General features: G+C 43.0%; 2 protein-coding genes and 1 pseudogene across 2 annotated transcripts; 1 reads left to right on the top strand and 2 right to left on the bottom strand.

Moving 5' to 3' along the window:
* Window positions 1–1,112: 1,112 nt before the first annotated feature.
* LOC143426383 (uncharacterized) lies at window positions 1,113–6,364 on the top strand (annotated as a pseudogene).
* Window positions 6,365–19,636: 13,272 nt separating this feature from the next.
* LOC143425856 (protein obstructor-E) lies at window positions 19,637–23,050 on the bottom strand. Its single transcript, XM_076898902.1, has 5 exons — window positions 22,724–23,050; window positions 21,234–21,428; window positions 20,411–20,595; window positions 19,911–20,143; window positions 19,637–19,809 (listed from the first exon to the last, which is right to left on the bottom strand). Exons 1-5 carry the CDS (start codon window positions 22,770–22,772, stop codon window positions 19,773–19,775), a joined length of 699 nt encoding a protein of 232 aa, XP_076755017.1. The 5' UTR covers window positions 22,773–23,050; the 3' UTR covers window positions 19,637–19,772.
* A 1,286-nt stretch (window positions 23,051–24,336) lies between these two features.
* Cpap3-b (cuticular protein analogous to peritrophins 3-B) lies at window positions 24,337–27,343 on the bottom strand. Its single transcript, XM_076898893.1, has 4 exons — window positions 27,187–27,343; window positions 25,329–25,646; window positions 24,849–25,245; window positions 24,337–24,534 (listed from the first exon to the last, which is right to left on the bottom strand). Exons 1-4 carry the CDS (start codon window positions 27,221–27,223, stop codon window positions 24,417–24,419), a joined length of 870 nt encoding a protein of 289 aa, XP_076755008.1. The 5' UTR covers window positions 27,224–27,343; the 3' UTR covers window positions 24,337–24,416.
* Window positions 27,344–27,440: the final 97 nt, after the last annotated feature.

The raw sequence follows: 27,440 nt of genomic DNA, 5'->3' as shown, positions 1-27,440 counted from the left end.
GAGTACCACGGGGGAAAGGGTAAAAGAAAAAAAAATGCTTCAATCCACAAAGCGCTCCTTGATATTTAAATACCTTACCTTTAATCCAAAGCACTTCAATCCTTCCGTCGAACGGGTAATTTCTCTTTATATTTCGTTAATTACTAGCAAAAGTAAGGCTGCGCGCAAAGAGAATTTTGCATCTCGCTAGATCCACTTGATCGATCGATTTGCGCAGCCCCTTGGAAACTAATAAAATACCGCGTTCCCACTGATTCGGACTTTGCACACGTATTTCGTTTTACCAACTATTCACTGCATGTAAGAAGAAAGTAATTGGCGAGCAGAGTGATGCATCTATCCACTAAATAAATTTATGTTCACTGATTCATGCTACTAGTTTGTAAACTGTTCGCAGTAAACTTCGAAGAAATTAATTTTCTACTAATTTTTAAGAGAATAGATACCTGTTTAATCAGTTGTAATCCTATAAGAAATCAAAATACAAAAGTCCAAATCGACCGAACTATTGTAACAATCAATCGGTACTATTTCTTCATGTATTCACTGTCTGTATTTATAAGGTAATTCATGTCGAATCTGAATGTCACTGGTAATGACATACCAGTGCGTTTAAAACTTTGAGCACGCCAGATTCGATAGTGTTATCTACTATTTTATATACCTCAGCGCATAAATGGATACTATATTTCCTGGTCGCCATTGTTTTAGTTTCTCCTGGTGATATTTCAACGACAAACATGTTGGAACATTAATACACCGTACTGAGGCCAGTATGAAAATTTTTACTTCGTCCAACTCTATTTTCAAAGCGCAGCACGCTCGAATACTTTTGTAACTCCTATTAGTACAACTCTTCAACGAACGTTCTCTAACTTCTACAAATGTCATCCAATTCACTTCAAATTTTGTATATAAACTAACTTCGACACTCGTGTCTTATTGTAAATGTAATATTTTCTTAAACGATCGCGTACAACACATACACTTTTATTACTTCAAACTTTGCAGTGTGCACAACAGACGATGGATTTCGTCCTTTCTACCAAATCTGCTAATCAGTGATCACTGAATCGACAGCTGGAAACAACTGCGAAAACTTGGACCGCTTTATGAGCAGTCGATCCTCGACGAAACTGGCGTGGCCCCAGTCTCGAGGGATACTTTTTCCCTTCGAGACGAGGGTCGAGAAAAAAACAAGGACAATCTCCAGCCCCTCGATCACGGCTAGCGCAATGAGATTCATATTCGATTCGATATCCAACTGCTCGCGGAGAGTTGGCCAGACTATATTTGCACGCGAATCTAAAGTAATCCTCTTCTCGATCGTGGCGGAGGACGCTTACAGCAGGCGTACCAATGACGTTCGCGACACGATTGCCACGGTCGCGTTTGGATCTAGCTTAAACTCGATGAAATATCTTAACAAGAGCGCGACGGTGATTTCTACGATGAAAGTCAGGATTTACTCCGTCTGCTACCAAGGAACGCTCCCTCGAAGTCACAGTTACGCGCGAGTTTAAAGAGACGCTCGAAACGAGCCGAGGGTGGATGAGGCACTTGTTAACAGAAGCCAAGGACGAGGATAACCGACCATCAGCCGTGTCACTCCGCGAGCGTTTATTTTCTTCTTGGCTGGCTCCGCGACGTTCCTTTAGTTTGACGCGTTACATCGCCCGCGAGTTGACTTTGAATCCGGATATCCGGCAGAGATTACGCGGAGAGATGGATGGCTGCTTTCGGGGGGTGGCGAATTTCTTACAGGGGGGGGGGGGGACCTCTTGAAAATGGAGTACACGGGGCATGACGGTGTCTGAGACGATCCGAGAGTCACCAGTATTGATTTTCATCGATAAAGTTTGCGCAGGGAAGTTCGAATTTCCTTCGACGGGTGATGGATACAGCCGCGCGACTTTGTATCCGGGTGAAACTGTTTGGACCCTCGTATAGTCGTCCCAAAGAAATCCCACGCATTTTTTTCCCTCAGAAAAACTTTACTCCTAACAGTTTAACGCTCTGAGTACAGAAGAGATTGTTCTTTGCGTACATATACATGAATTTTAAAGCTGGACCACGAAGATACTTAATCATAGTGCATTTGTTGCTAACGACCCTGTCGTAACTAATATTGCAGCTTTTAATTTCTTTTCTACAAAGTAGAGGCTAATATTATTTTTATACCAAGTATATAATTTTAGAATATCCTTGGAACAACGAAACGAACATGCCACATTGTCGATAACAATATTACTGCGATCGATAGTTACGAGGAAGAAAAGGTAGCCGGGAGAAATGGCAAAAACCGTCGTTGATTGCGCGTGACCAGAATCTGATACAGCGGATCGTTTTCACGAATCACGAGATTTCTTCCCGGCGGGCAACTCCGTCATCCCGTCCCCGGAACGGCCGTCGATTTCTATAATTCCGTTCCGTAGACCGACGCGATACGTCGCGATTAAAGTGGCGGCCCACCCCTTCGCAGCGCTGCTCGCGTATTACAATATTGATTTTGCTGGTAGACGGGGCGAGGAACGGAACGAGCTCGTGGACAAAATAAATTCGAGATTTGATTTTCCGACCGGTGAGCTCGAAGGAGTCGAAGTAATTCTCGAGCTTATCGTTGATATCGATACCGTTAGCGACAGAGGGCCATGAAAACCGGCGGAGGAAATTACTTTCCCGCGGCGCGGGAACTCCCGTCGGAACTTCGTCCCGCTTAGCAACATTTTATGAAAAATTCGATAGACAGAACCGGCTTGGCTGGCTGGGACAGAGAGAATCGAGCTGAGATAACGCGTCGTTGCCCCGCGTTCGAATCCACGACGGTGCTGTTCTCCTTCGCCCTTCCACCCTTGAAAATGTCATTTCACCCTCCAGCCGCTGCGCTCGGACGCGACTGATGCTCGCGTCTAGCTTAAGATCGTTGGTAAAGTGGTTGGGAATCAATTTCCCAGCGTTTGCCCCAGTTAAATTCAATTCTGAACGCGTGCACCGCATAATTCGATAAATAACCCGTGAAAAGGTGGCACGCGCGCGACGCGACAATAAATAATTGGCCCTTTTAAGCCGATCGCCATCGTCGAGACTGTTCAAACGTAATTTATATCGCGCTAGTTCGTTGGGCGATCTTGTTTGCGGCTGGCGAACGCGAACGAGTTCGCGGGAAATCTGCAAGCAAATTGAAGAGCGCAGTCATGAGAATGTGTTAATAAAAACGAACAGAAATGAATAAACTCGTGGAAATGAACGATTTCACATAGCGAGCCGTAATCCGTTTTTCTGCGAAATCCTCGGATAGAAATATTATAATTAACGAAAACACGGTCGAGTCGTTTAACGAAGTTGGCCGTTGTCGCGTTCGACGAATCTGAAGCCCCCGTTTTATCGTTTCCTGCGAGAAAACCGATCGACGAAGACTCGGGGAACAACGGGGAACAACGAGAGAGGGGGCTGCGAGATAATTTAAGTACAAACAATGGTATCGACGATCGATGGTATTGCGTTTCGGTTGTAATATAATCAGCTGGAAGTTAATTAGAGGCATTGAAGTTTAAAACAATTATACGCTGTTTTGTTTTGCTCGCGTAGAAGAAACGAAGAAAGTTTATTCTTCTACTGCGAAATCGGACGGGATTGTATTGCATCGATGTACGTAGGGGTTCGTTGCGTTTATATTCGTAGCTTCATCTCCTCTTTCTTCGCTATTTTTCTGTTTTCTCAATAGAAATATATAAAAAGTAAAATCATGAACTGTACGTGTAACGATATACACTCAAGCACGAGAACAGGTTCGATTGTGAAACTACAATGATAGACAATTATTTAAATTAAATTGAAACAGTTAATTGAAGATCGTTCGTATAAAAATACGAGAAACATCGATCGAATGACCATTCATTTGACCGCTAATTGCAAGAGTCACGCTAGTTGGAAGAATTCGGTACGAATTACGCGATGTTCGAAGCAAAAGGATGACGAAGAATATAAGCGCACGTTCGGTTGAATAATTTCAACGCCGCTAGCGTTGCCAAACAATGAACGAGATTATCGTACTAATTAATCAAATAGCGTAATGCGTCCGAACGCGCGATTAATTCTCGTAACGTTCAACTTAGAAACGATCCGTCAGCCAGTCAGGGTCGATATCCGCATTCAAACAGACCGTCACGTGCAGGGTGTTCAGCGGCAGTTGCGAGAAAATTTAAGGAGTAACCGTAGAGCCCCGAATCGGACGAAAATCGACCAAAAACGATGGTGTATCTTTAGTTGTAAACGTTTAGCGTCAGCCACAAAATATCCATTGCCGCTCGTAAAAACTGAAACACCCCGTAAAGTAAGTCGAAATTTAACAGCCCTGTACGCGTCAGTCGCTCTAATACTTCTAACCAACAAACTGAGAAAACAATAATAACAGTAAGAAGTAAGTATATATAATCAATTTTTAATTTAGAAATATACCTACTTTAAAAAAGGGGGGTTAGTTAAAAAGAAAATACGAAGGAATGAGCGTTTAATGTTAATTTCCATGAACAGCTGTGACTGATTAAGGACAATGAAATTTATTTAAATACACAGTTGAACTAAATACATAGAGCCGTTCGAATGTACCAGGAAATAGAAAAAGGGACGCGCCTAAGAGAGAGAAAAATGTCACTCGCCACTCCCGAACGATTTTATTGCGCCCCGTTTTCAAATCGAAGACCGCGCGAACAATGGCCCAACTCTGTTCTACACGCATTACCGTGGCTGAGCGACTCGAAAGTAACTTTCGAAGCACCGATAATCCCCGCTTTAATTGAACGCTGAAGAGAGGAATAACGATTTAAGCGTCGGTTCATCGAAATGGACGACGGGGGGGTAGACTCAGCTGCGTATAACTAACCAACTATCAAACGCAATAGCGAAGGGCTGAAGCAATAGAAAAAAAGAAAAAAGAAGAACTCGAAGGCGAGCAATGAAAAACGTGAATAAAAGAAAATGATATTGCGCGGACGAGAATGCAGAGTAATACGATGTCTTCGACGTAGGTAAAGGGGGTGCGTCATTAGGATAAATTGATCGAGCCAAATGAAGTCTGATTCTTGATGCAAGCGGTTTACCATTGCGCGCATCGCGTCCACCACGAGCACGCGTAACGAGATTTCTGCTGGAAAAGAACTTACATCCCTGAATGTACAAAGTGTACTAAAAATCGCGAGCTACGCCACGATTTCTGTTACACTCTGCGTACATCCTAATAGAAAAATCTCGCGTTGCTGAAAATCCTCGACTAATTCAATCTGAACGCCAAGGGGTGGCACGTTGGTACACATCGAACGTAACTCTACTCCTCCGTGCACGTCATCAGGAGAAAAGCAAATGTAAGGCAAAAACGGAGCTTTACGCGTAATTCGCGAAGAAATTGATTAGCCTTCGAATGAACGTTCGCGTCGATGCAACGCAAAGGTGAAGCCCTCGTTCCTCTTCATCTGTCTTCGCGGAGGAACAAGGGGTGGTAGCGGAACGCGGCAAAGGGATTTAAACGCATCTGCGAATAAAACAGCGCGCGCGATCCCGTTTGAAGGGCACAAAGAAAATTAGAGCGGAATAGAGGAAGGGGTGGGAGGGAAAATAAGGAGGAAGGGAAAGAGCCGGCGACGTAAAAAGGGAGGGCCGACAGGATGAAATTGCTGGGGTGAGCGAACAGTAAATCTCGCGGTACCGCGTCACGACGATTTGCAGTCGGCGCTGCCACTAATTGCATGTCAGCCCCAATGTTTTGCGTTTTATCTGACCGGCACGTCGCTCCCGCTATCTACCAGCCGTTAACTGCCGCGTGAAATTCCACGGTCCAGAACCGTATGTCTCTCTGCTCGAAACGCGGATGCTCCATGGAGCCATCAGCAACGATTTCACTCGTTACCGCTGACTCGTTTAAAGAACAAGATATTTACGTCCACCCCCACTTCCTATATTCTTTTTCTCTCTCTTTTTTGGACGGACTTTTCACCTTTCGCCCCGGGGAAATTCGAGGAGCAACATTATTTACATAGATTCCGCTTGTATAATACGGTGTTGAAATATTAAAGTATGCATCGCTGCGTTTTCATTTCCTGGCCAACCGCAGATCGTAGACTCGAGTTCTGCTTTGCTTGCGCGCGCGGTTTGTTTCGTGTCGTCTCCTGATGTAGCACTACTAAATGGAGATACTCTGATTGGTACACAGCAAATATTTAATGCCTTCGTTAATAATTGCAGTGTATGATCGTTTCTGTTTTAGATACTAAAACACGGTTCGTTGGTAACTGACAATTGTTCTCCAGTTAAAGAAGAGACCCAGTGTTGCAAAGCGGAAAAAAGGGAAGCGGAAAAGTACCGCGCATAACCGTTCGACCCGCGATAAAATAATAGTAACGCTTCAAAGGGGAATCGGTAAAAAAGAATTAAACCATAGCCGCGCGCAGAAACTCCATATTATCGATGGCCAGCCACGGTAGAAAAGCTTGCAAACAATTACAACGAAGCGCGAGGTACGAAAATATCAGAAACGTGCGAGCTCGGTAGTTTCATACATATTTTTTGCACCTCTTTTTTTTGTTCCGCCTTTTTGCAGCCAGTTTCCCGATCGAAACATTTGTCGAAGCCTGGAACGCCGCGTACGCGAAACTGTTGCGCGGTTGTAGGCCTGTTCAATAAATCGTTCAATTCAGGATATTGTACCATGACGTATCATGCGACGTCAGAGGGATTGGCCGGGCAGAGCCGTCGTTAGTATCGGATATCGATTATGCGGGGGTGCCTTTCGCGTGGAATTTATCAATCAAAAAGATGAATCTACCTCTGTCTGACTTGCGCTCGTTACGAAATAAGCTGCACACAAATTCGTAGCAAGGTTCAACGGGCAGGGTGCTGAACGGGACGCGCTTCGAGTGGGAAATTTATAACCGCGTAAACAAGAGCCAATTGAAAAGTTTCGATCGTTCAAATAAACTGGCTTCCATAGATCCAACGATGTCGGCCTGGTCGTTAAATTTCTCGCGAGGCAGAAGCGCCCATACCTTCTCCCCCCTTACAGCGACTCGAATATCTCGAAAAATAAAAAACAGAACAAAACGAGATGAGATTTATCTACAAGCTTCGCGATTCCCAGCGAGCGTAGCGAGATTCGTGTTTAGTTTACTCATCAGATTTCGCGTACGGATATTTATTTTTGCCAGTAACGATTCCTTCGAGTTCAACGAACGCGTCGATTCGAGGCGCGTTCCAGCCAGGGACGAAGCCTATTCCGTGGCGCGACTTCAAGCAGAGCCAGAAAATAGTGGAACCAGAAGCGACGCGAGGAGAGAGAGAGAGAGAGAGAGAGAGAGAGAGAGAGAGACGATGGGAAACACAGAACCCACTTAAGGGCGAAAATTTTCGTTGAAAGTCGGCAGATAAATAATTCTCGAACGAGGCATTTCCGCGGAACGAAGACCCACCTTTCCCTGGTAGAAGCTCCGTTCAGGCTTCCCAGTCCTCTTTTCTAGTTGAGCGTGGAATCCGGCGACCTTACTTCTCCCGCGGGACGGCCACCCTTATCAGCCATTGATTTACATCTCGAATTGTTCCTGCGGGAGCCCGCCTACCTGTCGCGCTACTTTCGCCCCTGTTTTTCTTTGTCGACGTCCGGACGACCCCGTCATCTAACTTCTCGTTTTGTCCTCGCCCCTGGCCTCCACGCGTTAATACCGTTTACCCCCGTAACCACCATTACGCTGTCCCTTTCACTTCGCGACGCCTGCGATTCATCGCGTGCTTCTGCGTTCGTCTTTGGTTCTACCGTTTCTTTCCACCCTTACTTTTGTCTTATCTGCTTTAGAGTAGATTTCGTATAAAATAACGTTTAGAATATGGTGTTTGGAAGTTAGGATTCTTTAGTGCAGCAGAAAGGGACAGAGAAATGCTTGTTCTTTGTCTACAATAAGTCTGCTATTCAATCATGATGCGGTATTTTTGTGAATATATACGATTCATGGTGTAATAATAGTAACGCTATGAAATGAATCCTTTATTCCATATTTAGAGCGGGTACAGTATTCTTTTTCGCAACGATAAGCCACGATTGTCTGCAGCATGCGAAACCCCAACTCTACGCAGCCATTGTTACGGCGGACGAATGTACACCTGCGCACAATTCGACGATCGCGTTGTACTTTCCGGAAAAATTCATCGAAACGGCCCAACAAACGGGGTTATCGTCGAATAATTCATGGAGATAATGGCGGGAAACAATGAACCATTCGGAAAGTAATCCTCGCAAAAGAACGCTCATCAACACGGGTCGTTAATGAGGAAAATCGAGCAAGAAGGATCCAGATTATTTTGCTAATAGATTTGCCAGCAAAACGAAAAGATCGCGGCTGATATCGCGTTTAATGGACCGGAAATACGCTCGTCGCGCGAGCCTCGAGAGATGAATTTTCATACACCTCGGTTTTCACGCTCCACGTTTCCGCCTGATCCTGTCTCGCCATCTTTCTCGCGTACTCCCCATCTGTTTATTAGCTGCTGTACAGTAACTAGAATATATCCGCTAAACCGTTGGCACGTTAAAATATTATCCGATTAAATCGTGACGTCGCGCGAATTCGACGTTACCGTACGAATGAAATTCCAGCGATAAACATAATTAGATTAATTGATACAATTTAACTTCTGTTCGAAGCGCGACGGTCGTTCGTGCTCGTATTTCCGGTCGCTCGCTTTCTATAGCGGCATTAATATTTTAATAGCGTTTCTTGAAAGGCCAATTTGACTTTACCGGAGTGTTTGAAGGACCCCTGGCCCGTCGCAAGTTGTGCGCGCTACCAAAATGGAGGCCAGATTCGAGGGCTTCGAAAGCTTCGAACTTTTCCTGGAATGTCGCGAGTTTTTCAACCCTCGCGATATTTATCGTACTTCCTCCTCGATTGAATTAATAGTTTGATATTAAGGAAATTTTGTTTTCCGTTTTCAGCTATTTTGTTATAGTACTCCCGTTATCCACGCTTAACGATTCGCTGGTCGACTTGACTTTCGAATTTGAAACTTTTGATTTGCTCACGTGTGAACAGCATATTTTACATATTTCACGAATGACAGTTTAATTAAATCACCGTTGAGTTATAGCGGTGATTAATACGTTAAAGCATCTGTAGCAGAACTTGTGTCTTGATTAACACCAACCAAGATCTGAACCTCACCGACGTCATTTGTCATTCACGTGGTTCAAAGTACCGAAGTGTCGTTCTGTCTAATTAATAACACGATGTCTTGTCTAATAATTAGCTCTGCGTTCCGTATAGAACAGAAGCTATTAAATAAAGCTTCCACTAATTTGTAACACATGCGCCTAATTAATATCATTAAATATTTACTTCCATTCGTTTACTGTCTTGAATCGAGGCGATACAAAAACGCGTCTGGAAACCACATACGGATCGAGAAAAACAGTATACGTTTTCGGTTTCACCGCGCAACAGTTAGAAATTTCAATTAACAAAGTTGCCAGCAAGGTCGCTTTATCAATGCAGCAAATTAAACAGCACGCCGCTAAATTGATTAACGCCCTTCGATACTGAACAACGTGTCATTTATAGACTTTATCGATCACGCATCAACGCACGCCTAAACGGATCGTTCGAACTTCCTCGTCTGCGTTCTCCATCGTCCTCTTCGAGTGGTACGTAACTCCAGAAGTGAAAAAAGCCACGAACGTATTTTTTTCATTTATCCACGACGTTGAAAGTGGCGCGACGGGTGAAACGATACTCCATCCTAATGCTTGTACTACTTCGTTATTTCCCGTTGCCGTTTCACTCTTCCAGGCGGCCATTCGAAAATTCGTTTCCCCCTTTCCGGCAGACATTTTAACCGTCCGTTCCATTTGGCCTCCCCTGTCGCCTTGTTCCCTTTTTTTGTCTCGTTTTTTTTTTTCTCGTTTTTACCCGCGATCGCTTCCACGTATACACGATTAACCGGATAACACCCGAAGAACGATAGAGAACAATCAGCAATAAATATAAAAAGAACAATCTAACGTGTTTGGTGACAATCTGGTTTCCACGGCCTCCCCGCGACACGCGTCCGCGTTATATATATTTTTGTATGGAAAACGCGACACCGCAGGTGCGATACCTTGCGCCGAATTTAGCGGCAGCCATCAGCCGAAATGTTTGCACTGGGACAATATTGCTTTAATAAAAGTAAACACGCCGCGAACCGTTGTGCCGTAATGAGGATCGACCATTAGAAACCATTATTACTTGGACACACTGCGGTAACGAACAAATAGTTGAGTCGCACGAAACTTTTATCGATGGATCTGGATTATTGATGTGTCATAAAGTAAACGGAAAGTGTGTGTAAAATTGAACGAGAAAGAAGAAGAAATAAAATTGTCTTTTAGATTGCTACCACGGTCAGCTGAAATAGTAAGTAACAGGCTTTGCATGGTAATGAAAGGAATAGGTCAGAAATTGCAAGAGAAGCAATCAGAAGGAAGCAAGAAGAAGCAAGAGAAGAAATTGCAAGAGACCTTAATTTTGCCTTACCAGCAATAACTCGTTGCTAATAGCTCATAGCTAAACACTTGAATCACTTTCTAAAAGACGTTGAAGACACCTTTAAAAAATAGATTAATGTCCAAACTCCGAATTTCTGCAAAAATAAAATTTAAAAGCCTAAAATCTCGTTAGAAAAAGGTACAATCTAATGGTTGTTATTTAGATGAAAAATATCGATCGTTAAAGAAGTTTTAGTCGCATGAAAAGTTGATCCTAAAAATCTTTTCATCGCGTGTTACATCAATTTACACTTGCACCCCGCGCGTAATCTCTCGAGAACGTCCTCGCGAAGGGGTAACTAATCCAGAGCCACGGTTCAGCGCAAGGAAAAAGCTGAACGAAGAGAAGAGAAGAGGGTTCGCAGAAAACTGATTTCCCTTCACTGGAAATGATTGCGTTCGCAGGAGTTAGCTACCGGTCTTTGCTCTCAAGGGATTAAGAGTACCACCTATACGGAGCCTGTGTACTCGCGTGTGTTCCGGTTCGCCCACTCGATCGGGACACCCGAAGGAAAGAGGAGCCACCCCACTTGCCCTGGGACAAAGAGTAACACGTCCCAGGGAGAATGCACCCTGGCACGTGTTACATTACATGCAACCACGCGATTGTTTCCCAATTCTACCGCTCGAGTCCGTGGACAAACATCCCTCGACGAACCTCGCGAACGAAAAGGCGTTCCTCGCGCCGCCCTTTATTTGCTGGACAAGGCGCACCTTCAGCGATCCACTCGCTTCGATGCGTCGCTCATTTTCTATCTGCAACCGCGTCCTTACATGCGTCCTCTCTTTTGACAAATTTTAGTAATCGAACTTTTCGTACAGAATCAATTAGTGCATGATAAATGCACGCATGATGAGGGTATGTAATATACAACGATTTGATAAACCGTTTGACAGGATATATTTTTCATTTTTTCTAGGAAATATTATTATATTCGAACTGGAATCAGAATAGGAAGAATATGAGGCTCTATTATATTTATTATTTTATTAGATCCATTTACCGTGTTCCCAATTGTTGATCCCTACGTTCCACGAACAATAAACGGAACGAATATTTCTGCGAGTGGAAAGGTTGTTTAAAGCCACGTTAAAAAATGCTCCCTTTCGAGTATCGGGATACTGTTGCGTAAATAACGCTGGGGTCTAAATATTCGCGGTTCCAAATAAAGCAAAGGCAGCTACTACCCGATACAACGTATCAGTTATTATTCCGCGACAAAGCAAACGAAACAACGAGGCTAACGACGGCGAACAATGCTCGCGGGGTTCTAAATGTGGCAACAAAATTATTCATTATGCCGTTCGTTAAGAATTCTCTCGATCCCGTCGGTTCCTCCGGTTCTACCGCGTCGCCGCCTCTCGTTCTCCGTTTCTTCGTCGCTTGCGCAGTCGCGAAGCTGAACGGAACTCGTTATCGGATAGTACGGCCGATTACCGCCTCGTCCCGACTTCGTCCTCGACTTTTAACGCGATTATACGTCGCTGGGACGCTAAATTGCAGAGCGCGACGAGAGTTAACACCTACGCGAGAGGCGCAAGTTCGAACAAATAAGCGAGCCTACGAGAGCTGCCAACGCTCGGCGAAATAAAGCGAGCCGGAAGCTGAATTCCGTAGACGCTCGTGGGAAAAGAAAAGAAAGGGAACGATTCATCACCGGTCGTTTCGTTCAACGCGAGACACGGACGATCACTTTTTTCGCGTGTAACGTGTCGATACCAAAGGTTCGCTCGTTGCTTTCATTATACATTACGAGATGTGCATTTAAAGCTAATCATCGTGGTTAAGAACGAGGATTTTCTTGCGCTCGTCTGTTAGATTCCTTCCCATTTGCATTGACAGTCATTGGTTCTTTTTACATTTAGATTTCTATTCGTAATTGGCGTTTGATGGATATTTCTCTTACACGTGTAGCACGCTACGTCGCACGTAACGAGTCGAACGAAGTAAACTGGACAAAAAAGGATCACGTAAGAACCTGTTTTAATTTATATCATTCTGTCGATAAGTAGCATACATTTATTTTTATTCGCTGGTACAAAATGACCTGGCTCGTCATGATCTACTGTGGCGGCTCGAGCTGTCATTTTCTGGCCTGGCGCCATCTTGAATCAACTAATATTAATTATTAATCTTATCTACAATTACAATAATCAACAGAAATGTTAAATATTCCTCGTACAACAATTCTACGAAGTTATTAGTTAAAAATAGCTTCTCTCGTCCCTCAACGTCCGCGCGTGTCTACCTCTAGCCCATAAAAAAGTTAGCTCACGAGCTCGCATTCGAGAGAACTCGAACAGCACGAAACAGCCCACAGCAACGACGCAATAATATCGCGGCGACTTACATTAAAATAAAACTCCCGTCAATATCGGAAAACGATTGTCGAAACGCAACGCGGGACGTGTAATCGATAAAACCGCTTAAGGAAACAAAGATCCGACGGTGGTAGAAAAAATAGCGACGGGGGGAGAGAGTAACAGCCGGTACGCGGTGGCATTTGTATCGAGGCTTGGTTCGTTGGGAAGGGAGCGTTGCTCGAGGGCACAGCTCGAGGCGCGCTCGAGGAATCAATCGCGTCTGAATATTTGATGCCCGCGAAAAATCTGTAAATAATCGAAAATCGCGCGGCTCGCACGAATGAAACGCCTGCGAATCCGTTCGAGCAACACCCGATTCCCTGGGCTTTTGGCCGCCGTAAAAATCTGCATACCCCGACGGATAAATTTACCGCGACGCTGACGCCGTAAACTTTGGATCGCGCCCGGTTTCCGGGGCAAATCCGCCCCTTACGGAAATTCACTGACACGTTCCAGCCGAGAGTAATAGTTACGAGTTACGGGAACGCTTCGAAGCAACGGCTTCCGATGATATAAATACACCTAACTTCCAGCCTTTTCAGCTGATTTCGAGTAATCGAGTAATCAATTTTTTTCAAGGGACGAGCGTTCGACTGAGAATTTTCAGTCGGTTACCTACTGAGAAGGATACGGATGAGACTCGCACGGAGTACATGCTGAAGTTGATTTCCTTAAATCACTAGGTTCTGAGGAGATTAGTGTGAATCGATCAATTTTTTAATTTTCAGCGATGGAAGTTGTTTTGGAGGATATTTAAATGTACTCGAAGAGGTCCATTCGTTTTTATACTAATGCCACTGTGCTCGCATGGAGAACACAAAGGGTTAACTAAAGCGATTACAATTTTAATCTCATGAAAAGGATGTATGAAAGGGAAATAAAGGGAGAGAGAAAGAGGGATAATTGGTAAATTGCTCGCTAACTGTTTCAAAGGTATTACCACGCAAAATTCATAACCGACTGGAAGTATAAATTTCACTTGCACGCGTACCGCACATGCAAGATAATCGTCCACCATTACAAGCTGCGAACGATACGCGAGTAACAAATTACAATTACTGTACCAGCGCGTAATCTAATTTACTTTTCACTTGGCCAGTGCTCGCGCTAAAACCACGACGGGTACGCCGTTACTTCTGTTGCGGAACAATCGCAAAATTCCTCTTGCGATTGCTTTGACTCGAACAAACGCGGATAGGCGAAACCACTTATTTCCGTCCACCCTCGAAACGACGCTCAGACGGGGCAGCGAGTGCCCCGAAATGTTCATCAAACAACGCTTGGATAGTTGTTACGCGAGCGTGGACATTCTGTCGGGACATGAGGCCATCGTAATGCTGTCTACAATTTTGCAGGTAGGAATGCACCGATACTGTTGCTCGAAGTAATCGCAGTTAAGTGCAGCGAGCAAATAACTCAGCGAGACACGCTCAACCGCGTCGTACTGTCGTTTCCTTGGTGAACGTGGTGTTTGTACACTCGATTATCGAGATATCGTGATGCGATCTCTTCTGTAGGAACGACTCATGGCGTCGAAAATTGACAAGAAGATGAACTGTTATAATTGTTAGAGGTTACTGCAGTCGAACTTATGGGAGGATCGCAGGTAAATGCTTCTTTTGAAAAAGTAGAATTTTTATCTGCAGAACGTAACATTGACTCTTTCCTGCTTCCTCACTTTAGCTTTCCACTTTCTTGTCAGACAAACGTTCGTTGCACAACGGTTAACCGAGCAGTTGCAACCGCTCTTAGAATCCAGAGCTTTGTCATCCCTTCTCTATAAATGTACCAGCAGTACTGAAAAGGAAGACAAAGTGGTCTCTAGAAGAATTGGCGACCAGAAAGCAAAAAACCGTAGTAAGATTCAGTTCGAGCAAATAAACGAGCGAAATATATAGTGACTTCACGATGAAGGGTTTGTAGTCAATATCAGAGCACTGAGTTTATCCAGACTCACTGTCTCTATTGATTCTTCGAATTAAATACGACAAAAAAGAACTTGTACATAAAGACCAAATTCTTAGCCGATAATTAAGAGAGTAAATAGAAAAAAACCACATTCTACACTCGACTAGAAATGCAAAGTTTAATTGCCAGCGTAACGGTGACCCAAAATGGCGACGCGTACCCGAGGAAACCCCCATCAACCTAAACGCAACACGAAAGAAAACGAGGCGAACGAATTGCAGTACAGTCGGTGGCGTTAAAAATGTAACGAATCCGTCGGAGCAGCCAGCTTAAAATTTAAATGCAGAGAGGGAACCGTGTAAGAATGGTCCAGATTAGTGGGCACTCCGGGTGCTTTATCCGTTGGACGGGGGGGTTGGCACGGGGCAGAAAAGAAGGGAAGCGAATCGACGAAGGGGCAGAGAGGTCCTGAAGGATCGAGCCAATCGCTCACCTGCCCCGGCAATCGCGGTCCTGTAACCGTGTGCCCGGTGCTGCTAAACCAATCGTCCCTGTACGTATCGTTGTTTGGCCAGTTTACGAGCTCCTGCACTCCGCGGGTATCGATTACCGATCGGCTCTGCCGCTGTTCCCTTCTAATTCTAAAAAATGGTCCCGGGACTTACCGCAAGCTCCTGCGAGAACCCTCCCGCGAGGGCATCAGCCCTCGTTCCCGGGGATAGAATCAACTTTCGAGAAGGAACGCCTGCCGGCGAGAACTTTCCTGCCACTTCCCACAGCCAAGACCTCGACCACGGTTTCGATTGTTTCGGTTGCTGCATAATTAAGCCGCGAGTCTCTCTGCACGTGTTCGACGAAAAAGTTTCGACGCTGGCTACGCTGATTTTTTAATTAGACGACGAGGATCGCGTGGGACGCTGCCTGAGTGCTCGTATGTAAATTGTAGGTACACATTGGTTCGCGTAGTTTGTTCTTTTCGTTGAACGAAATCTGACGTGCAAACATTGGTGTTGTTATTGTTACATTATGTTGAATGTTACGTAGAAAGTTATATGGTAAGTTGCGTTCTGACTATGAGTTTTTATTTAAAGTAGCAATGAGAGTCCCGCGGAAGTAGCGAGCATCTTTGTCAGAGTTTAACCCACGTTCGCACGGTGGATCGAGAGAAAATACAAAGATCACGGAGCTAAACGACGTAATGAAAACCAAAGGAAACCTTTGCCCGACCGTTTGAGAGCCAATTTGCATATACTATTGACCTTCTGGGGGTTCGCTGGTTCTGTTATTGAAGTAGCTTTACCCCTCAAAGTGTTCCTAATATCACACTCGAGCTATTCACCTAACTTCTCCGTAGTCTCTTCAACGTTATCCCAATAGCTGGTGAGAATGTCCTTCCGCGAGTTTAACGTATGCATACGTCCACACGTGTGTGTGTGTGTGTGTGTGTGTGTGTGCAGTGTTCTTTGCAGCGCGATTCAACACCGATTACTGGGACCGTGCGAGTCTTCGAGGTTGGTCTAATACAGACGGGCACACTTCTCATTCGAACGGCGATGAAACGAGCAGCAAAAATCGTACGGCTACCTTTTAAGAGTCGCTGTAAAGGCGTAGGCTTCTCTCTATAAATAGATTTCAAACCGAGTTTTACGAGCAACGTTTTTTTCAAACTCTGTAAAATTTGTTTAAAGTTTGGACAACTCTTTGGGAGTTAAAAACCGACCAGTCCAGGTTTCTCGCTCGGTTCTCGAATGTAAAAGGAACTTCGAGGAAAGAATTTTCATCAAGAGATGTGGAAGTGGAGAGTTCGCCCCTTTGAAATCAGTTCAGCTGGACTACCGTGCGACTTTCTTCAAACGAAGAGCATTTCTCAGGTTTAAATCTAGCGATTGTTCGATTTTGGATTTCTTTTTTTTTTATGATAAACGCGTCAGTCGTTGTAACACAGTATTCTCGTTGGATTCGAATAAGTGATCGTGGACTTTATTATTTTAATCATTCGCAATAGGATAATCAAGCTGCGAGCCGCTGTGAAAATAATGATTATCATAATTACTTAAGATATTCTGATAAGTGACTTGATTACAATTAAACTTGAATCCAACCGGTGCTGAGAGTTCCTCCTCTGCTTTTTTCTGTACACAGCACTTTCAGTAATTCTTGCGCAGCGAAACCAGAGCCAACCGATCTTGGTTGTACGCAAGAAATTTCAGCTTAGATTGAATTGCGTATAAATGAATACCGTGCAATTACACAAATACGGTGTAATCAAGAGACAGTTGGGGAAGTTTGGATTGGTCATACTCGTCTCTATCCGCTGCTCACGATTATTACAAGCATCTCGTCCGTACGGCGAACTGCAGTACCGAATTGTACTACCTTAAAACTTCCAACAGTTCATAACGAAAATTTTGATACGAGTGTATAAATTAATTGAACTAATTACTGCACAACTCGTGTCTTAAAAGTAAATAGAGAACTCGTTCTTTCTCAAATTTTCAGACACATCGTTTTATTTCATTTATATGTCTATTAGTTTTATCTTTTTGTAGAACAAATTGGTGTATTATTATTTAACAGTAGTTTTCATTTGAAAAATTAAAGTAGCTTATGTTGTGAGAAATTAATTAGCGCAACCCTAGCATTTCTGTGTCACTGGCAAGAAGCTACAACAAAGACCCCAATCCTTACCCTTGTACGGCTCCATGGAAAATTCTCCGCTATTTTTGCAAATCGGTCTTAGGTTTATGTGAACTTTTTTATTGTGAATTTAATATTATATTGTGTGAATTTTGCCTCGAAAGAGATTTATTGCAATAAATTCCTTATTACGACAATAATTCGAGTATTTTATAAATTTATATTATTTAACATTTTATGTATAATTGATTATGAACACATGATGTATGTAACAAGTAATGAGTTATTTGTTTAATAATCATTCTCAGAAGCAATTTTGAATATTTTATAGCATAATAATATAGCCCACTAAGTAAGAACATTGCATATGCTTGAAATTCTGATACCAAATAATCATAATTGATTTTTTATAGATCAATCGCGAATTCTTAATGTGTTCATAAGTAATTTATAATATTTGGATATATTTTATAAAATATATTCAAACTTTATGATCTACTTTACTCAAACTTTATAATCTATTTACCACTATTTAGAACTATTAGCGCCATCTCTCGGAGAAGGGGTGAAACAATTTGGGTATTAGTTTCAGCACTCTTTCCAGAGATGGCGGTAGTTTTTCAGTGGTTCACTTCGCTGTCGATAACGCTGAGCGACCAGTTTGAGCACTTTTTACAGAGATGGCGCCAGGGGTTCTAGCGTAGGGTCGATATCATCTGTCTCACTCTTTCTTATAGCTTTCTTATATACCTTTCTCTTTCTTTCCTCTAAAGCGGGAGATATAATTTATCCGACTCTTTCTATTCGATACAAATTAAAGAATTTCTTTATTTTGTCAGCAGTACTTTAAAATTCTGTAATTAAAATGTGAGAGAGAAGCAAAGAGAAGGAAAGAGGAGCGGAAACGAAGTCAGGAAGGGAATAGATGTGTAATATAAATGGTGATTCACTACTCGTGCGACAAATTTGTACAGCTGATGCTAGACCTCAAAAGCAAGAAAAAAGTTCGCATAAACCTAGGTCCGATTTGCAAAAATCGCAGAGAATTTTCCTTGAAGTCCTACAAGGTGTGGAAGGCCGCATTTAGGGTTAAAAATGAAATGAATCCTTTGAGTTCTGTGAACGCGTATAGAGTTCACTTGCAGTTTTCACCATTTGATTATATCATCAGAAAGCTTAGTGAATAAAGAAGTTTTTGCGAAATTTGCTGCCCTCCACGTCTAAAAATAATTACTTAATACTACTGAATAGTATTAAATTACTAAATGGTACACTATGACGATATGACAGATCTCTTACTATCGACAAGGTATAACGAAAAAAGCGCTTAAATTCAAATTCAAATTCAAAATTTCGGACGGCGTGATTCTGAATTGTCCATTTTTGGGAATTTATATCAGGGGATTATGATATAAAAAGAGCTATCAAAAACAAGCGCTTGCCTCGCTTTTCTTCCCTTTCTTCTTCTCTCTTCCTAATCGTACACTGCAATTTTAAAGTAATGCTGACTTAACAAATTCCTTACATCTCAATGACCTTTCAAACTTCTTCTAATTCTGCTCTCTTATGACACTTGCAACAGAAAGAAAGAACAATTAGCTATAATCAAAGCTAAATAAATCTAATATCCTACCAAGTGATAGAACACTATTCTATCCATTCCGTGAAATGGTATTTCTGCTACCACTTTAGAGTAGTACATAATTTTCATCTTTCACGTGATATATATTAATCTCTAATTAGTACAGGAAATGAAATATTAAAGGAACGTTGTAAATAAAAAGATGAACTATTATCATGCAATTCTATAAACTGTACATTAACACGAAAGTCGTCAGTCGGTGAATTGAAGAGCAAAAAATAATAAAACGTCCAAGAGAAAGTTACCGTCGACACGGTTGGCTGCTTACGAAAGAAAACTCAATGACATTTCATATATATGTATATATTTCTTTCCTCATTTGTCTTGATGAAGGAATAAAATCGAAACAGCTACATTTACTCCCGATACTATTCGACGCGAATATTTAAATAACGATTTATGTTCACGGTGACGTTATACCTCGTCGCAATAATTTATCGATGTTGTAATTAACGGAGAGAGAGAGAGAGAGAGAGAGAGAGAGGACAGGCGTTGAAATGAGATATCATCAAGAGTAACACGAATAAGATAAAATAGAATTTATTATTTATGAACATTCAAATGTCTAAACACACACATGATTACACACTAAACGAGAATGACATGATTTCAGGATGATATCGAGATCCCGATGCGGGACATATGAATTCAGAGGGTCCTTCATGATTTCTTATCGTCATCCTTGTACCAATCCTCACTGCAAAAAGTGATAGAAATTAATTAATTAACTACGCACTTAACTCTAAATTTCCCTCTCTTCTCCCTTTTCTTTTCTTTAATCGTACTACAAGTACGTACCAGCCAGGAACATTTTCAGGCGCGTCACATCTTTGCTGTTCCTCGTTATAAACGGTCCCATCGCTGCAGCCTTGCTCGCGTGGCGTTACGCCATTAAGGCAGACATAAAACTTCTGACAATCGTCCGGATGGGCAAACTTGGGGTGATCCACGACCATCCCTCTAGTATCGACTTGACTCTCCTTAGGGCACTCGAAGCCATCCTTCAATTTTTTGTCCACCACTCCGCATCCCTGGAAACAGATGAAATTAAATAACAATAACGCAAAACCAGCATCAATTCTTAACAGCTTTTCCACATAAATAAAGAATTCCATATTATAACAGCCATGTTTCAAACCGCACTATCTAATTATTCAAAGGGCTACAAAATAGCTAAATTTCAATTACCGTTACCATTTAATGACGCAGGAATATATCGATTAATCAGCAGTATTTATATATTAATATCGTTGAACTCGTGGCTGAAAAAGAAACGAACAATCGCAAAGGATACGTACTTCTCTACCAGCGCTGTCAGGCCAGACGCAAGTGCCGCTGTATTCGTCGAAGTGCAGTCCAGTGGTGCAAGTAATCTCGATAGCCTCGCCATCGATGCAATTGTAAAAGATATTACAGACAGACGGGTCCGGATGGGCGAAGAAACCGTTCCTTCGCGGGCACTTTTTCGTTGGCTGAGGCGGTTCTGCGTCGAGAGATGAAAAAATACGACAGGAATTAAAATCACTTTCGTTACCAGCCGTCATCGTATCCTGTCTGTCAAGGACATTAACCGCAAAAGCCAGTGACACGTGCAACGTGTCCGGCTTGGAGGTCTCAGTTTTATTCCGGGGAATATGTTTCCAACATTCGATCCATTTGTTGTAAAAAAAAAAATATATATATATATATATATATATATATATATATATATATATATATATATATATGTATATATATATATATATATATATATATATATATATATGATATATCATATATATATATATATATATATATATATATATATATATATATATATATATATATATATATGATATATATGATATATATATATATGAGATATCATCAAGAGTAACACGAATAAGATAAAATAGAATTTATTATTTATGAACATTCAAATGTCTAAACACACACATGTGTGTTTATATATATATATATATATATATATATATATATATATATATATGGAAAATAATAAAACGCTCGAGGATCGAAGTTAATTGAAAATATTTTTGGAAATAATAATTGCTCGCTGGTGTTTTATATAAATAATTTATACTCTCGCGGTTAGTGGGCGTTATGAAATTATAATAATCTTACGTAATTCGAGACGATCGCCACAATCGACGTTGAATACGTGGTCGCACTTGTTGACTTTGCGGTTCAACGGATCGAAGACGAGTCCATCTGGACACAACTTCTCCGTGGCCACGCCATCGTTGCAGTCGTAGTACTTGTCGCACTGCTTTGGGTCCTCGTACTGTCCGTCCTTGCTAGGGCAATTGAACGCACCGTCTGCAACGTTAAATGAGTTTCACATAAATGAAAGTTCACTCTCTTTGCGCGGCGCTCTGACATTTTCTCTATTTCTTTCTCCAGCGAGACGTTTACCTAAGTAGCGACGATTTGTCGGCAATTGCCTCCAGATATGCAAGTAATTCGATTCACCTTAAGAATCAACCGTCTAAAATAATTATATTTCGTTCGTTCAAGGAACGCGATAACCGTTCTCGCGGTAATTACGTTCCGGTTGGCAAAAATTGGGGACGCGGCGCGAAAAAGGAGTAGAAACTGGAACAAATTCCTTAAATCTGTTCGCGGTTAGATTTAATTCGTAAGATAAACTGAAAATCAATGCCACGCTCCGGGAAGCATATAAAGTAACGGCAGCGAGAAATGGTGGAGCATACGCGAGTTCAACATCCCTTTCTGTCCCACTAATCCTCGCTCGACCGCTATTGTTTTATTCCTTTATGTAATTTCACGATTTTACATCTGTATACATGTACGTGGAGACGATAACCGCTGCGGACACTTATGCAACCCAGCGAGCAGTAGATCTGACATTTACGCTTTAGAAAGTTCAGTTCGACTGTCTCTTACGCACTCTCCTGGTGAAATGAATACCCACGGAACGTACTAGAGACACGAACGGATCTTTCCCACTTCTTCGTCTTCTTCTTCTTTTCAATTCTCTTTCTCTCTCTCCTCTCCTCTCACCTTCTCACGGATGGGCGACCCAGAGATTTGAACATATTTAAATAGTTATGAAATTTGACCGGTTTCACGGGGCTATTACGATATACCGGAAATTCGGTAGCGCGTTTTAAAAGCTGCGGCGTGGCGTGCCAAGAAATGAAGAGAAAGTCCGAGGTCTGTTTCAGTGAAACCATTCTTTTTCTTCTCGCTGATTAGCATGTAGCGTTTTTTGCTCCAGACCTGAGCAACGCGGTGCAAATTTCTGGTAAATTTACTCTCACGCTAGCCACTGCCCTCGTGCTCGAAAAGGATACGAGCGTGCAATTTAAAAAGCAGCAGCCGCAATTTTTTTATACGTATACAAAAGTAACCGAGTACGAGGGCGTCCGTTTTACCGTAAATGTTCACTTTCGAATCGATCGAAGTTAAAAGTGATCGCGGTACCTCGAGTCTCGCGAATGTTCTCACTGTTACGCGAAACATGGGACCCGATCGCTTGGGACGCATATTGTAACAGTTAAGGAACGAACGGCGTGGCTGGAAATATGTCCACGTTACAGATCGCGATCCTCACTGAGAATGGATCGAGATCGAGAGAATGTGGAACTTACGTGTCGCAGCAATCGCAGCCAGCATCGTTACCAGGGACGCTACGATCATCTTGATCCTATCTGTTGTTTTCTCGGCTCTGGACGGAAACGAATCGCGCGACCCAATAAAAAGGATTACTCCAGTCACTGCTCACTGTACAAAGGGACGGTGCGATTAATGAATTTTTGGATCACCCTTCGAAATGGTGTCTCCGCCGCGAAACACTGCAGCTCGTCGGCAACTCACCACGGTGTATACCCTATTGGTCCCCACTACAACCGAATGGGCTATTCCCCACTTTCGCTTCGTTTTCATCGGCGGATAACCGTCTAGAATCAAGATTGATCGCGGGGACCACGCGCTTTTACCCTTCTTTCTCGCTTCTTGCCGTAACCGCAGCTGTTCATCCTCCTCCTGCCTTTTTTTGCCGGGCACTCTCACCTGAACGTCCTTCGATGCTCCTCACCGGAGAAAAATTCAAATCGCCACGATCTTTGCGAACGATCGTTGCGTTCCTCGAACGTTTCGAAACGGAGATGTAATTACCGTGGCTGCTGCGTCTAGCCGTTTTTCACAGGCCCAAGTTATCGATTGGTTCTGACGCTGAACAAGTGTTATTAGATAATTAGATAATTAGCCGGATTAATTGTTATTAGATAATGTACATTTACATCGTGTTAACGAAGATTATTCTTCTTGTTTGACGGCGACAGTGGGCCGCTTCCTGGTTGCTTATTTTATTCCCGTTTCTTGAGCGTGCGGATCGCTCGAAGCTATACGAAACGAAGGGACGGTAGAGTAACGCGATCCAACTGTGATTTGCACAAATTTGCAATTTTGTTGCACACGATGTAATTACGATTGGAGATCAGAGATCGATTAAGAGGCATTGCACAATCGTGATGGCGTATAATAATGATTAGTTACTTAAAACCGGTAGATTTCAATTCTCCGTTCGCACTTTCTTCCGCGAAGGCTACTTTTACGCCGCACGAGACGAAATGTGCAACAAATACGAGAGATGTTTTGCGATAACACCTCCGTCGCGTTACATAAAATTGATTCGTGTCAGTAATTGCAAAAACGCGGTAATAATAATCGCGAATTTATCACGGAAGCTCGGCACGTTCGTCCGCGCGGCGATCGAGCAGATTTTGGAAGCGTTTCCAGTGAAATGCGAACTTTCAGACTTCGAATACTTTCACTACGCACTATGAATATCTACGTTACTAAACCAAGTGAAAAGAAGTCTGCTCGCACCGGTATTCACGGATACCATAAACGATCTAGCCGGTTTGCGAAAAATATTCTCACGAAATTTTATGCACACGCTCGTTGAAAACGCGAAGCCGTTAAGTGGCACAATTTTTTATGCCATTAAAAAAACAGGATCAAGCACGAAACTTAAGTAAGCACTTGCATACGAAACGAGTATTTCTAATTGCACGTTGTTAAATATTTTGTTTTCGCAGAAAATATCTATCAATATAAATAAAAGTGAAAACTTTCACTCAATCTCGCGCTGACTCACTGCATAGTGATTTGCGAGTAGACACCAACGCGAATGGAAATAATAGAATCACAAACTTCAATTGCGAAACAAGCTCGTTGGTTCTCTACAAAAACGTGGTCGTGTTAAAAATGTTTTATTTTCAAGACGATCATTAACGAGTCAATAAACACTAAAATCTATGCACGCGTTCAGCCTTAAAACTATGTCGGTTTAGAGATTTTCCTTCTACTGTGTCCACCGGATGGTTTCGGTTTTGGGGGTGGATGCTCCAGCGCGTCCAACTCCTCGTCAGTCAATTGATCCTTGTACCAGTCTTTGCTGAAATTTCACAAGAAAATATACACCCATGTTAATCTCTACGATAAATCAAACTGTAGATGTACAATCGAAAACGAGCGTTCAACTTTCGACGATTATTTTTCTACGTCAACTATTCGAATCACTGAATACAAGTGGCTACGCAAGTATTTACTCAGCCTCGATTACTTTCGAAAGAAACGCTATAGCTTCGTTGCAATCGTTTCAAACTCGCGCAGCGAATTCTGTTGAAAAATTCAGAGATTTCTGAACGAAAGAAGGTATACAAGAAACACCGAGGTATTTATAAGTTGCGTACACAGCTATCGACTCACCATTCGGGTATTTTCCTCGCCCAATCGCATTTTCCAGTACGCTCGTCGAAGGCTTGCCCCAATTTGCAACCACTCCTCCTGGGTATCTCTCCGTTCACGCAGACGTAAAAGTATTGGCAGTCCTCCGTGTCGGGGTACCGCGGATGGGTGGCCGCGACCGACTCGTCGACCTTTGGGCACGTGAAATTGAACAGCTCCCTGGAACCGCAGCCTTTCTTCTGCGCCTCGTCGGGCCAGTTGCAGATCCCGGTCTTCTCAGAGAAAACCAGCCCGTCTGGGCACGTGATCATGTTGTACTTCCCCTCGACGCAGTAATAGAACGTGTTGCATATCCTGGGGTCCTCGTGAGCGAAGTAGCCGTGCATCCTTGGACAGTGCGCGGATGGCTGTGGTTTCTCTGCAAATTTAGACGTATCGATTAGCATAACGTGCATTTTAGACGATAACAGGAGTCAAATAGAGTTTTCGATTTTTGCTTACGTAATTTTGGCCTCTTCGTGCAATCGATTCCAAATGGTAAATCGCACTTCTCGTGTAGAGGGCTAAAGTCGTTGAACACGAGGCCATCAGGGCATAATTTGTCGATTGCTTTACCGTCTCGACAGTCGTAATATTTGTCGCACTGTTCCTCGTCACGGAAAAAACCGTTTGGCTCGGGACATTCTTCTGAAATCTCCTCCTCCTCCTCGTACTCTTCTATCTCTGGTAAGGGTTGCTTCTTCTGCAATGATGGTAGCGATGCCTTTCGACGATTCTGCTCGATCGACTCTTGTTTCCTCGTTAAGGCGGTGACCACGCCTGAAAAATGATTGATTATTGAAATATGTATCGTATCTCTCGTTAATCGCAGCTGTTTCGAGTCGATTTTTATTTGAGAATAAAAATTGGTAACTCGATGGTCTCTTGTGAAAATCAACACTCGATGGCGACAGTTAATTATTGTCAGTATGTTACTCTGGTCTAGCTATCTTTTTACCAAAATATTGCATGTTTAGGTTCAATTTGGAATCGAATTTCTATTCTCTTTCCTGCTGTGGAACGAGACTGTGCAATGCGGATGCATTCGCGTCGACCGCCAGGAATAACTAATGAATTTGATGAAAAAAAAAGAGATAGAAGGTGGAAAAAATATGAAAGAAGGGTGGGGGACAATAAAAGCGGTGAATGGCGAGAGAGGGTCAACTGGTTGGAGTATTTTCAAGGCAGCGCGACGTCTTGCGTCCCTGAATAAACGCCGGTCGCACGTAAACGCCGGTCGACCTCGCGAACGGAAGAAAGCGAGAAAGTGCCCGGTCTCCCGTGTATGTCTGCTCGGGCAGAACTTAAATGTTGTTTAATCGTCCGGACCTGTTAACTTTCCAACACTCTATATAGACGTCGACGCGTTTCAAAGATCTCAGATTAGGTGTACGAAACGAAATTAACCGCGCGAACTGTGCCAATAGAAATCGCTGATTAATTCCCCCGCAAATGCAGTCGATCTGCTGCCGATTTAATTACCAACCGAGTAACAATTGAGTCTAGTTCTTTTTCTTTTTTTTTTTTACAGTAACTGAGAAGCGCGCGTTGCCTCGGTGAGAATCGAAAATTCCGGCTGATGCACGTGACTTCGTGACTGGAAAGTGAGCCAAGTTGAACGTGCGTCCGATCGATATCGAAACGTCTATTTATTTAATCGCGTTCGACGAACAACGAGCCAGTGCGTTTGACGCTGGAGAAATGAAACTTTCTACAAAAAGCGCGAGGCGCTAGCCGATTTCTCAATATCGAGCGAATGGCGTAAGTTGTCCCGTGGACAAGAAAGGATCCCGTGTCGATCGAGTCGCGTGGGTGAATCACTGGCGAATATTCTGAACAATATGCACGTCGATCCTGCGCGTGATTTCCATATTGCCGTGAATAATTTCGCGCGGGGATCGAGCACGATGCGTCGCGTTAGAAATCTTCGTGAAACAAGATCTCGCGAGGAAATGTCAAGCGGTACAAGCGGTGCGCGACGATAACAGCAGAAGCGGTAGTTAAATCCACATCGTTATTGGACGAGGTAAAACAATACCTCGGCTAAAGGTTACTAGTCAGACCAGATATTATTTTATCATCATTGTTACGGTATCTCTTTTTATCCTCTGACGAAATTCCGCTACGTTCGAACGTTCTACGCGAACCAATTTCTATGTACACGCACGGTATTACGTTTCTAACGTCCATCGAGGTGTTGTTTAACGTCTAAATAAAGCACGTTAACAAGCGAAAATAGAATTGCGAAACGAACGTGTTTTTCACCCGTTCGCTTTGACGCGGATTGAAATCGAATTAGTTGCGGAAAATAATTACTCACCGAGACAGACAAGCAGACAAAATACCTCCGTCTTCATCCTGACGGAGGACGTGGACAGACGGACGGGTGTGCGGTTATTTTTCGTTATCTCTCGAATCAAGTCACGGTTCTTCGAACGTGAGGGAATTGATGACTAGAGACTACTGGGCCTCATCGAGAGGGTCCCAGGGCCTTATATGCATCCCCCACTTTTCCATTCACGAGGTTACAACACCCGATGACCGCGTAGAGAACTAAAGGAGAACCATTGCTCT

The sequence above is a fragment of the Xylocopa sonorina genome, chromosome 8 (genome assembly GCF_050948175.1).
Source record: "Xylocopa sonorina isolate GNS202 chromosome 8, iyXylSono1_principal, whole genome shotgun sequence".
In the NCBI taxonomy this organism is placed as follows: domain Eukaryota; kingdom Metazoa; phylum Arthropoda; class Insecta; order Hymenoptera; family Apidae; genus Xylocopa; species Xylocopa sonorina.
This window is presented reverse-complemented; position numbering and strand designations above follow the sequence as displayed.